Raw genomic sequence first — 13,191 nt, 5'->3', positions numbered from 1 at the left:
TTATCGCAGGTACGCATCAATGTTAACGAAACCTCGGTGTCACAAGTTTATTTTTCCTTCTTGTAATAAATGAGTTAATCGTTGCCGTCGGAGCGTCAAGAAACTGAAGTCGGAGCTAAATTGAACTAAATAACACGCGTCAAGACTTACATAAATTGCATACAAAGTCAATAAATAAATATATATTAAAAAAGTCCGGCCGCGTGCATCTTCTATCAGTTGCTACCGCACACAACAGTGAGATAAAAACACAAATCAACGAACAAAGTAAAGAACGAGACAAAATTTATTTATACTACATTGTAATTCTCAACAGAAGCCTTTCAGATTGTCAACTTTTTCTATCTATTTTATTATTAACTCTAAGCAAGGTGTTGTGGCAAAGAAGCAGGAACAGACTGCGCTTGATAGTTTAACGACACAGATTTATACACATACACACCATCAGACATAGTCCAGATGAAATCAAAATAACCCAGCGACAACATGGCCAAGGATCCTTGTCTTTTAAATATTCGCCAGAGCCTTACCCCTCAATTTACTTTTGACATGCGCTTCGAATTTTTGAAATGGCAGCGTAAACATGTGTTGCGAATATAATGAAAATGTCGACGATACGACGAAAGTCACAGCAAATGACGACCGGCGCTCAAGCTACATAACTTTGGCAGCTACGGATATAAGAGATACGGACATCGTAACAGATGGAAGCGTTGCTGTAGTCTCTTTCGCCATTTCCACCAACGGTAACACTTTCCGAAGTGGCAGTAGTGTTATTAGCGTGGCAACTGCTACCTTATGCCCTTGTGACGGAATGCTAAGCGATCATTATCGACGAGTGGGTGCCCAAGCCAAGGCTCCGTGTGCAGGAACAAGCGTTCTCTTGTAATGACCGACAGACGAACAGCGTGCAATCTCTGCGCAGAACACGTCTCCTCCGTTTATACCGACCGCCATCATGTCACCGACGTCGAGTACGAGTCCGTCTCTGCTTCAATAAAGCCTTTCATCGAATCTGTAGCTTCACACTGGTTGATGCTCGCGACTATTAATCCAATATCGTGTGCAGTTCCTCGTGGCTCTTTATTAATGAACATCGTTTACTGCAATAATAAACGGTTCTAAACGTAAATTCAACGATACTAAGGGTGCAGAATCATGAGCAATGGATTTTGAGCTGTTTTCAGAAAAATAACCTTGTTTTTTTGTGTGGTTTCATAATATCGATATAAATTAATTTGAATGTTGAACATTATTCTGTTAATGCTTAGTCAGCAGCGAATGCAAACATCTTGTAATTTTTTTTCGACACGCGTGCAGCAAGCCGCAAGAGACTGTTACGCTTATATAAATGGACTGGCTAGCTCATGCTGTCGACTCTCTAGCAATTGCAAACAAACAGTTGGCCAGTCATTTAAATCAAATTAAATTATCAATAATGACTTTAACTTAGTTCATTGGCAACCGTTTAATTATTCTCTTCAAAGGACGCCGCTATGGCGCGAACAGTTTAATTTCTAACAAAATATTTAATTATTATTATATTTGTTGAATGTTACTTGCCGTAAATTGCCTTGTAGGAACTCGGGTCGGGGTCGAGGCCTTTTGGCGTCACTGAGCCCTAAAACTCCGTCGAAGCTTCGAATGGCGGGGCGGCGTCCAAGTCAAAAATTCATTTAGAGCTCCACAATAAAGTCTTATTTTTTACCTTTTTTTCTTAAATAACACTCCGTCCGAAACATAATGTGATTAGAACAAACGTCGCCTTTGCACAACAAGTGCGCTACTGGCCACGAGTCAGAGAAATCAATCAATCGAATTATTAATAAGTAAAACATCAAAATCAATATTGTTTCAGTGATAATGTCTACAGGATCATCCGATGAGGTATTTAAAAAGTATTTATGTTGGGCAAATTTAAGTGAGCTTTAATCGAAATAAAAAAATGTAATTGTTAAAAAATTGATAGAGAAATATTGACATGACGCAAGGACTAATCCGGTCACAAATAACGTGTAGCGAGCGACCCGCACCCGCCCGTGAGTTTTGTTATCAAAAAGCAAGTTTAAGCTAAGCGCCATCTGTCCCCTGCTTGCTTGAGCCTGCGACATTTACTTGTGCTTTACTCCAGTGACCGCCAAAGTACGGCTTCGGAGCCGCATGTGGCTCTTTAACAACTCCAGTGCAGTTCTGGCCCAAATACCTATGGAAGGCGCAATAACATTTTCATTAAAAAAATCGATAAATAAGAAAAAATTAAATATTTATCGATGTGTTCAAAAAGCTCGAGTTTATTGTTTTACATATGTATACGAACAATCTTTTTCAAGCAAGAACATTATCGTATAGAGTAAGATGTTGTCTTATTGATTAGAACTTGCAATCATAATAAAAATTAAAAACTACAACAGACAAATCTGATTCTCAAACTTTCCAAAGAAATGTAAGCACATTTTCCGCATTGATAAACGTTTATTAAGTATGTAATTTAGTTTTATTTAGTGTACTACTTACTCAGTGTAATAAAAGTTTACTTAACAAGCAGATTTGACTCCCAATTTTTTTTTAAATTTTTGTAATGTTTAATTTTCGGTCTTTGGCTAATAACTTTGCCGACCACTGCTTGATGACCTAACGGTTGCTGCCGCTGGGTAAGCAGAGATGGTTACTCTATCTAGAAAAACTATCCTAAACCACGATCATAGTATATGCGGCATGCCAATTAATATTTGAAAGACATGTCAACTTCGCGGCCAAATTTAATAAGAGTTTTTCATATAGTACATAAAATTAACTTTTTACCCTAATAGAATTATTAGTACATTTAAAATTATTATTAGGTTATTTGTTTTCCTATAACCATGGTGACTGGGTTCATCTCTAATACTGAAAAAATTTCGACGTGGAAAAAATAAATACTAGGTATTCATAATTTTTTTTTAATTTTTACTTAACAACTTAATCATTTCGACGAAACATTTATATAAATTATGGGTCAATGTTGGCAATCCTCCTTCACACACGTCAACGTCAAAAGAGATCGGAATAACCTAAACAATTCGATGAGCCAAACAAAAAGAAAATGTTGAGGAATTTTGTACACAAATTGTGGTCCGGGAGCGCAGCCCGGAGGCTTCACACGAGCGTACCCCTGTGCGAGGTGCAGCTGCTGACCCGGCTGCGGGTCGTCGACAACTCTGAGATCGGCAAGCGCGCTATGGCGGAAGGCAAACCGCCCAAAGTTATTTGCGTCTACAATAAAAAAAGTACGTAAAAGTGAATTGAAAAACATCCTAAAGATTGCAATAAGAAGAGTTTAGCACTCTTCAATTTTACGGTTTTATTACATTAGAATTTTAGAGTATTATTGTTTAAGCTCTGCTGCAGTCTAGTAACGTCATCGTTCGAAGACCATTTTTAATTATTTCAGTATGCAGGTTAACACGGCCTGTTGGTCCAGGAATGCAGCATGGCTATTTAGTTTAGAGAAACTAAATAGCCACGCTGCAACTGCAACTATACAAACAACTTAACATTATTTGTATCAGGGAGAACCTTGGTTATCAACGGTGTATTTGCCAACACGTATTTATCTAACAATATTCAGAATAAAACCTTACAGGCCCCACTGCTCCGAGCACATAGCAGACAGTTCTTGAGAATCACAATCTTCCTCTTTAGCATTCAGTATTATTAACAGAACTAATGCATTAATGTTATTTTCTGAAAATGGTTTTAATTTTGACTGGATCACTTTTGTTCTCCCTTACACAGTTATAAATGTTTATCAGTTGTATATTTTGCTACAGGAATTGGCTACATCGGAGATAGAGTGATGGTAGCTATTAAAGGTCAAAAGAAGAAAGGCATACTGGTGGGATTAAAGCAGACACAAAATGTCAAAGTGCCCAAATTTGATAGCAACAATGTGGTGCTGATTGATGACAATGGCACCCCCCTGGGCACTCGAATACATGTTCCCATCCCCACTATCCTGCGGACTATCCTCAAGGAGAGGACCCATGCAAAGGGAGCTGACTATACCAAGTTGCTGTCCATTGCAACCAAATTTGTTTAGTGATAGCTTTAGTTAGGACTAGTGTAAATAAATTAGTTCAAAGCAAAAATTGTTTTAATCTCTCTTGTGAACTTTTTTGTAATTATATCTTTTTAATGTTCATTTCATTCTATATCTACTCATGATGCTATTCAAGCAGTTATAAATTACAATAACACTTTATTTTCATTTTTATTCAATTTATTAAGTAACACCTCTGAATTAGCAATTCTGAGGTTTTACTAGTAGTGTATTGTAATACTGTACACAATTGCCAGTAGGTCTTGTTTGACTATTGTTACACGGGATGTCTGTTAGCAGACAAATATTTTCAAACTTTAAAAAAAAATATTTGGCATATAGTTTTATCAAAAGCATTTAACTTTTAAAGAGTATGTCATTTAAAATAAATCCAGAATATTTACTTTTTTAATTCCCCAGGGTTGGGGAATGTTATTATAAACTCTATCTTTGAGTTAGCCACATTAAAAGCAATCCATTCGAGTTAGTTTGAGTGAACTCTGAGGCCACAGGATATCTCCAAAGCTACTAATCAGTTTTTAGGGGATAGATTCTCGAAACAAATTCATGCACTAGCTGTATGTGCAGTTGCACCATCCTGTTGGAACCACAATATGTTGAGGACACTAGTTCAGCAAAAAGAAATCAGTAATCATACATTAATAATTCTCACTGTTGACATTTATTGGCAAGCGTTGAGATTTTTCGAAAAAAAAATGGTCCAATTATCCATTCATGGATAACGCACACCAGATGGTTACCATGGGGCAATTAAATGATTTTGAAGGTTCAGTCGAGTTAGATTCGGTATGGGTTCCTGGAGACCAGTTTTGACATGGGCAAGTGAAAAGGAGCCTCATCGCTCCAAAAAATTTTGTGTGAAAGTCACTTTTCAGACCCTGAATAATTTAAATTTTAAAAGGATAAATCTTCAAATCTTTTTTGCAAATTTCTTGAAAAATCGCTCTTCGAAGTTGCTGTTTGGTATTAAAAGTTAATATTACTATTTTTGAGTCCTTGAAGATCTACTGGACTCTGGCCTGTGTTCGTAGCTGAAGCAGTTGCGCTAAATCTCTTTGCCAAGGAACCAATTTAATTTACACTCGGTCCTTCCCTTTGCTGTTGAATAACTAAGTTTGAGCAAGATGAGCAGCTGCATAAGAGACATTGTTCTTGAAAATGCCTCAGCCATTTGAAATAATATTTTTTAGACATATTTGCCACCAGACACCCCGTACTTTGAAATGTCTCATCTGTAAACAATGTAATGTCATGGTTGTTCTTTACTGGGCAAGCCATTGAAAACTAGAAATAAAAACGAACTCAACACTGAGGCTTGGGGCACGCCTACCTTAGCTAATGATTCCGGAGAAAGTTTTCATGTCTACTGCTAGTTTTTATTATTTACATAGACCAGAAGTGGTCAATCTTCTCCCGAGTCCCATGAGGCTCTTTGGACGATTGTTGTTGGCTCGGATTGATTGCAGAATTTTTTAAATTTGTATTGCATATAACATAGGCCCAGAAAAATTAAACCAAAGTACTTATGTGAATAATTTCCAAATCCAGACCCTGACAGACCATTGCTTCATAAAAAGAGATTAGCTCTTTATAATTTTAATTGCTCAATATAATACTAATCTATGTGCACCTGAATACTTATATATTTTAATGTGGGCGTAAGTATTGGTTCACAACCGCACGCGGACGCGCACAACGCAACAACAAATGAAACGACAACAAATGAAATTTGAAAATTTAATAAAACATTTTCAGTTCCAGTTTCAAACAAACGCAGTGAGGACGCGCGGCCGCTGCTTGTACTTTGGGGGTTTTCGATCACAACATGTCCACAGACAAAAGCAATAAATTAAAATACCAGCGGGGTAAGGATAGAGACTGAAGATTTATGTATATGTCCTCGTCGATCGCCAGCAGGCGGCGAGCGCTCCGGGCGCAGCCTGCCGCTCGGTTCGATGCGAACTCGGGCAAGGTCTCGCACTTGGCGACGTCCACACCTCGCCTCGCAGACACGAAATTTTGGCCGAGGGGGACAGCAGCGTTGTCGACAGAGATTGTGCGTTTGATCGGCCCCGCGCCCCCCAGCGCTCGGGGGCTGAGGCGATGGCTACGCGGCGACGGCGGCTGCGCGTCCTCCCAAATCATTGTACCTGGGCAATGGGCCCCGGCGTGCTCGGTACAGCGAAACGCCGTCATAATGTTAACGGCTAATGCGTCGCGCTGATATTAACATGTAAACAGATCGCACGCGGACCGCGGCGGGAGCGGCACCCGCTCAGCGGACACTTTTACGTTAGTACACACGCATAAGTAAGTACTCAGAGTCAAAACCCCCGCATTACTGTATAAACAATAAAGTTCCGGCGCGCACGCCGCTCAGCATGGAATATAAAATGGATCCAGGAATAAGGCAGCTTTGAAGGAGGTCGGACGTGGATCACTTCACTGGAGCGCATTCAATACCTGCGGATAAAGGATGGGAGGTGAGGTGGTGCGGATCGGAGGGGGGTTGGCCACGCCGCGACCGCCGCTCATCATAAGGCTCATTTTAATGCTTGCAAAGAACTTGTCCTGTTCCATTTGAAGCCTGGGAGGCTTCAAAGGAACTTCTGTGCAAAAACACGTTGAATTTACAACGCGGATCGCAGTCGCGGCGCCGCCCGGGGGAGGGAGGAGACGTAACGTATGAGAGACAGAATGCGGTACGCGAAACGCGCGCCGCCGCACGGGCCGCACGGACAACGCGAGGAGCGACAGTCCGCGGCGCGCTACGCGGGGACGGCCTTATGAAATAAAATACTAAATAACAACACCAATAAAAATTACCGCAAAAGAACAATAAAATGACTCCGACTCATTTACGATATATAGGTCTATGATGTACAACTAGGATGACGAGTAAATATATGAACGACTTAACAAGTAGCGCGCGACCTCGGGCGCCGCGGCTCGGCCTCCGCCTTAAGGACGCGGCGCCTTGAGGACCGGAGCTCCCGCGAGACCCGCAAAACTAAAAGATGCTATGGCACGAAAGGCCGGCGCCCGGGGAGCTCCGCCCGCTCGGGATGCAACGGATGCGGCGCGAACCTCTGCGAAGCCTCTTTCAGCAAAAAGTATAAAATTAAAAAAACTTAACAACGTACGCTTAAAACAAAATATTAAACTTGATTTCATTTGGAAGAAGGTAATCGTTTAAGTTAAATTTTGGAAGAATCGCTTTCTCGCGGACAGCGGACGAGGTCTGAGATAAAAGAGGCGGCGGGCGCGAGCCGCGGGCCGGGCGCGCCGCTGGCTGCTGACTGCGCGGCCTACACGTCCACCACCATCTTCTTGTGGATGTCGGTGTTGCCCACCACGTTGCAGAACTCCTCGAACGAGATCCGCCCGTCCTCGTCTTTGTCCGCGAACAGAATTGTCTTGTCCACGATCTGCTGCAGCTGCGTGTCTTTCAGGTTGTTCCCCACCATCATCTTCAGCACCTGGAACGTAACAGCGACGGCATGAAGTAACGGTATAGTTTTACACTTCGTAGACTCATTTCAATACTAAGTTCTTCACGAGACCTAGCGGTACAAAACTACCTTCCACCTTCACGCGCTACTCGGCGCGACAATCAAAGGTCGAAAACCTGCGCCGTCTCGCGGTCGCAGCACGTGGTGCCGGGCGACGAGGCTAACCTTTTCAACCGGTACTATAGATGGAGAAATGAATTCAATGGGTTGAAACCAAAAGTTGTTTGGAATCCTCGGTACCAACCTGGAAAAGCTCTCCGTTAGATATGTAGCCGTCGTTATCCATGTCGTAAATCCGAAACGCGAAGCGCAACTTGGACAGCTTGTCACCCTTCACGCTGAACTGCGACACACCCTGGATGAATTCCTTGAAGTCCACCTGCAACGTGACGGCGATGCCGAGTTAATTGACCACACAGCCGCCCCTCCCCCCGCCGCCGCCGTCCGCACGCGGTGCGCAGAGCAAACGCAATACATCACGAATAAAATACGATCCGGCGGTTACGACACTTTGGGTTAATACGTAGCAGATGTAAAAAATTAAGTCGAGTAGATTCTCACCTCCCCGTTGCCATCGGCGTCAAATATGTCGATGACGCGCTGCACCAGTGGGTTCTGCTGCAGCTCGGGCAGCGACATGAACTCGTCGATCGAGAGTGCGCCGGAGTTGTCGAGGTCCAACTTGCGAAAGCGCTTGCCCAGCCGCCGGATCTCGTCCGCATCGACTGCGCACACGCACATTACCGCCGGTGCCCCGCACCGGCTCCGGCCCCCGCCGCGCCCCGCGCCGCACGCGTCGCGCGGAGCGCAGGGGTAGCCGAAGCGTGGCAGCCGGGGCGCGCCCTCCGCGTACTCGGATATACCATTTGCTTTATACAACGCGCTTCAACGGAGGCGACATTTCGGTAATACTATCGGAAAGTAGTCTTTAATACGGCCTCTCGCATCGACGCCGAAAGCTTATTTGAAGACTTGGTGTTAAATACACGAGTAGTTTTAATAAGTTAAGATGGATCGACAAATGCGATTACAACCACCCACCTCACTGATGAATGTTTAAGGAGCAGCGGGCGCGCCGGGGCCGGCGCTCGGTTTGTACACCAACACGGAACACACTGACATCTCCTACACATCGCACATCAAATATCTAATAAGGTCTACGCAAAGCAAGTACATCGACTCATGCATGAGCTCGTGGCCGGTGCGCGCGCCGACCCGCGTGCCCGTCGGCGGCACGAGGCAGCCCCCCCCCCCCCCCCCATGCGGCCCGCGCGGATTGTCCTTTCATTTTGAGACTGCAACTAGCAGCACGCCTGGCCGTGCTCCCGCGCGCGGTTACGGATTTGGAAAAGGTGTCGGGCGATCGCTATGGTCTTCCTTAACTAACACTACATCAAACATATACATGGTATTATGCGGACGACTATGCACGTGTATTTGGAACTAGATCAGTACAACGCTCTGCACTCCAAGTTCAGACGCGTGACACTGCGGCGGCGACGGCTCACCTTCAAATGCGGACAGGACGCGCACCGCCCCGCGCCTGCGTCTACTGGCGACGTCCAACTTGAGCACCACAACATTAGCTATGCGAAGTGTCAACTGCTCGCGCGGACCGCGCCGCAGGCACCCACTAGTCCACGAATAGAAGCCGGTATCTCTGGTGTCGCACAGAGGGTGCGGACATTCACAATAACGTCTCGCTTCCTTATTACAATTCCCAACAAATAAACTATGGTTTGCACTACACATACCTAACATGTCACATACAGCCTTGGCCTAAAATATTAAACACGTGTACTTTAAATTTTTTGTAAAATTTACTATTTGTTTATAAGTACGGTTAGAGGCGCTAGCAAAGTTCTATTTCAAACAACAGAAAAGGGCTTTTAGGGATCCATAACACGTCTCGCCCGCGAAATGTGGCCAACGATGTTTGTGGAAAATGAATGCGACGCGTCGCGACCCCGCGGACACGAACCGTCGGGTGTTGAGTGCTGTTCATTTGTGAAGCAGAGACAGCCGGCGGCACTAAATGATAAAACGACGTGAGCTCGTTGTCCATCCAGATGTTAGCATCTAAAACTATCTTAGGATAGTTTTAGAACTACAGTAATTAAAGTTTCCGAGTGTGCTGTGCGATCGAGCGTTAAAAGGTCTGTGGAGAGCGGTGCTCTCCTAGATAAAATATAAACGTCACTACTGACTGCCAAGTATGCCCGTAACTCACCGAGCTCGCCGCAGCTCGGAGGACAATGGAGGTCCCATAAGCTCCCGGACTCACAGCAGCCGGCCTGAAAGGCTGCGAGGCCAGAAAGTAGCGCTGGCTCTCAGACAATGAGAGAGATCGCTTGGAACGGACTTTTATCTAATATTGTCCAAACATTACAAAGGAATTATTGAACGTATTTGTGACGGAAACCACACGGGCGCACTCCGCAGAAAATCGTTCATGGTTTCATAAGATGAAGACGCCGAAGGAAATATTTTCAAAGCGGACAAGTGTGACTCTATTGCACAACTTGTTACACCGTGCTACGTCTCTGATCAATCAAACCAGGTAACCAAACCTTTTAAAAAATGGAAGCTTTGGAGCAAAGTTAAATCCGAGGATATAATATTAACATCTCCATAAAACTGTCTGTTAAACCAAATGCACGATCAATTCTGTAAAATGGTAATAGGTAACGGACCGAGCCGGGACTACTCCTGGAGCCCTAGAGCTCCACTGCCTCCTGCAAATGCTATTCTTACAGCAGTGAGAGTGCGGTCAAAAAAACTGCGCGAAAAGAACGTACCGTAATTGCCAAAAGCAGGACGCGTCGGCGCCGAAACACGCAAGGCCTCTGTTACGGAAGATAAAGCAGGCCTTAAGGAGTGCTGGTATCTCATTTACATTAAAAATAACTTCAATTATTGTCTTTATGACATTTAACACAAACTGTTTGAATCTATTAAGGACAACTGAACTCCAACACAAAGTAAATGCACCCTGCAGGTACCTGCACGCCGTGCGGGCCTCACCAAGTTGTTTTGTATTTAGAGTATTTAGAAATAAATAAATGTAAGTACCTTACTTATACGGCTGTATGTGCAATTATACACTGTTTAGTAATGGCTTTGCAAATGAATCCAGGATCTAGATAAACATGGAATAGATTGTTGCTATCATGCCTTTCAGGTTATACTAAAAAAAATGTATATATTAAAGGAACAGCGCTGTCTGCTGAACCATACATTTTCTCAAGTGTTCCATGTGGCCTGCGGCATACAAAGCTTGTTCATGGATGAACAAGGGAATGCAAATAAAAATGCCTACTGTTACTCATCAACTCCATACAATTTATTCTCAGACTGCGCTTCCCATTCTTGTTATTAAAGAAAAAAACAAATACTAATTATTTCTGATGCACCAGAATCGTTCTCTGCTTTACTGAATCCACTAATAAGAAATGGTAAATAAATGTATTTACTTTATATACCCAAGACTTGAGAACGATTTATTTTCAGGATTCAAATTTATTAAATAATTTAACATATGGAACAAGCAAACTGACACCCTGTGAGAGAAAAGGAATGCATATCAAATTTCTTTTGTCCCTGTAAGCCAAAATCTTGTCAGCACCCAAGTTTGACTAGCCCATGTCAGCCACACGCTACTTCCAGACACCCCTTAGACTGCCTCTGCTGTGCAAGCTGTACTTTTCATTGGTTTTAAATAATTCTCATACAGCTCTAACATGAAAGTAATGCACAACCATTATGAATGGTCAACAATATGGAATAATGCAATACTAAGTGTCATGAGTGGTGAACAGAGAGCCGACACTAGAGTTATGCAGGAGAATTCGAAAGGGCTCCATTCGCAATCTAATTTTAAGGCTCACTGGCACACAACATTTAATAAGTAAATTGAGCGCCACAGATTAAATCACTTTCACATATTACAGTTATTTTTAAATCCGGATTATCTCACCCATTGTGGCAAAAATCAGTTAATCTACCTTTGTGCACATTGCGCCCCAGGGCTTCGCGACGCCGCCGCCGGGGCCGAGCATTTTGTCCTAACTTTATCATATAACATATTCACTACATGAAACATTACATTGCAGTCTGCTTTTTTGTTTAATAATGCAATTACCTACCAATTTCTTCCTATTCATTATTTACTTGTAAATAAATAACATTTGTAGAAGTCTTGAATTGACCAATAGGCTGAGTATGGTAGTCCTGTTTGTAGCTTACATACTCAGTTTCAACTAATGTGCCAGAGTGCAGCTTGCCAATTGCTCTGTGGGACCTGCCCAGCATCCAGACTGTACTAATCCAGACTCTACCAATTGTAGCATTACACTTGCACAAATTACTCTAATGACATGTCTAGAGGCAGGAGTGACGCAGATGCACTAGCCACGGCCCAAACGGCTCTATGTTACATGCACCCGCAACCGTTTTTGTCTCGTGTTAACAACAGAGTGTGTCAGTTGAGTGAGCAACAACAGCAACAGTACGCCCACAGGAAACATGAGCCAATGAGAAGAGCGCTCTAACACATACATTGCACTACAATAAGTCTACATATTGCAGCATGCTCCAAACTCAAAGCGGTGGTCGCGAGTGGCGAGTAGGATGACATTTGGTTCAGATTGACTTGTATCAGTTTGTACAAAAGTTAGTATGCTGTTGGGCAGAAACGGTTGCGGGCGCTGCGGTGTACGTGCGGTGTGTCAACATGGTGATGACAACAGGGCGCGAGTGACACTACGGCACTCACAGTTCTCCACCTTAAAATCAAGGCAGTTTACACGCGCTGAAACAAACTGGCCGTTATCTTTTGTTTGCACACCCTACGCGGCACTCGGATGCTCCGCTACACGAGACTCCTCGCAAGTACCCGCTATCGGTGTCCACAGACAAACTTTAACTCTAAAACTCTGAATTTTTAATTGGGATGTGGGGACAGTGATATTGAGTGACAGTAAGGTTTTTATCGATTCATAGAAGCAAATCATGTACTTTTAAAACAAACGAGATCATAAAATACTGTCAGTTGCAAGTAAGGCGAGAGACTGAAGTGACAAGGTAATTAATATTTGTTTAATACTTACAGTTTGAACACAGCTCCATAGGAATTGAATTTTCATTGCCCTGTAAAACGTCAATAAATTATTGAAGTTTTAACAAACCAACGCCAATTCGCTTAAAAAACATTAACGTCCTATTTGAATTTCATGTTTTAATATTGTGTTTGTGATGAACCAGTCGAGTCACCTCAGGTACTGTGAGGTCGAGTTGTAACGATCGTAGACAGCGTTTCTTTCGATCGATCGGTGAATAAGTGAGGAGATCGCTGGGCGCGAGAATACACCCGACCCGACGCTCCCGGCAGAATCATTAAACCATCCGGTCTCTTATCTTGCAATTGTTTAAAACCAATTGTAACAAATTGCTGTCATGAACTTACCATTTTGGTTTTTTATTTAACTGGTAATCGCACAATTCGTTAAAGCAACAATCGGCAACAAAGCACAAAAATTAAAGTAGGTAAATGAACGACTCCGACGTACATCGATCTAAATA

At 43.1% G+C, this 13,191-nt stretch overlaps 2 protein-coding genes across 2 annotated transcripts; one reads left to right on the top strand and one right to left on the bottom strand.

The window, feature by feature from the left end:
* Nucleotides 1-3,024: 3,024 nt before the first annotated feature.
* Nucleotides 3,025-4,120, top strand: mRpL14 (mitochondrial ribosomal protein L14). The gene is made up of 2 exons (XM_068774362.1): nt 3,025-3,266; nt 3,810-4,120. Exons 1-2 carry the CDS (start codon nt 3,083-3,085, stop codon nt 4,076-4,078), a joined length of 453 nt encoding a protein of 150 aa, XP_068630463.1. The 5' UTR covers nt 3,025-3,082; the 3' UTR covers nt 4,079-4,120.
* Nucleotides 4,121-5,822: 1,702 nt separating this feature from the next.
* On the bottom strand, nt 5,823-13,188 carry LOC137928893 (calcineurin subunit B type 2). The gene is made up of 5 exons (XM_068771901.1): nt 13,076-13,188; nt 12,720-12,759; nt 8,173-8,336; nt 7,856-7,990; nt 5,823-7,578 (listed from the first exon to the last, which is right to left on the bottom strand). The coding sequence occupies exons 1-5, from the start codon at nt 13,076-13,078 to the stop codon at nt 7,408-7,410; spliced, it is 513 nt and encodes a 170-aa protein (XP_068628002.1). The 5' UTR covers nt 13,079-13,188; the 3' UTR covers nt 5,823-7,407.
* Between the last annotated feature and the right edge of the window lie 3 nt (nt 13,189-13,191).

Source organism: Battus philenor, unplaced genomic scaffold, assembly GCF_028537555.1.
Source record: "Battus philenor isolate CCGP_79_NKW_IND1 unplaced genomic scaffold, ilBatPhil1.0.hap1 SCAF_11, whole genome shotgun sequence".
NCBI classification, from domain to species: domain Eukaryota; kingdom Metazoa; phylum Arthropoda; class Insecta; order Lepidoptera; family Papilionidae; genus Battus; species Battus philenor.
The sequence above is the reverse complement of the archived record's forward strand: the minus strand, read 5'-3'. Positions and strand labels throughout refer to the sequence as shown.

Bases quoted from the DNA above. Each gene is read 5' to 3' on its own strand.
- LOC137928893 (XM_068771901.1), bottom strand. The intron at 8,337-12,719 runs GTAAGTATTAAA...GCGTGTGCGCAG, and splicing joins TATGGAGCTGTGTTCAAACT to TCGATGCGGACGAGATCCGG. The intron at 7,991-8,172 runs GTGAGAATCTAC...GTCACGTTGCAG, and splicing joins ACGCCGATGGCAACGGGGAG to GTGGACTTCAAGGAATTCAT.
- mRpL14 (XM_068774362.1), top strand. From the start codon at position 3,083: ATGTTGAGGAATTTTGTACACAAATTGTGGTCCGGGAGCGCAGCCCGG. The intron at 3,267-3,809 runs GTACGTAAAAGT...ATTTTGCTACAG, and splicing joins TTGCGTCTACAATAAAAAAA to GAATTGGCTACATCGGAGAT.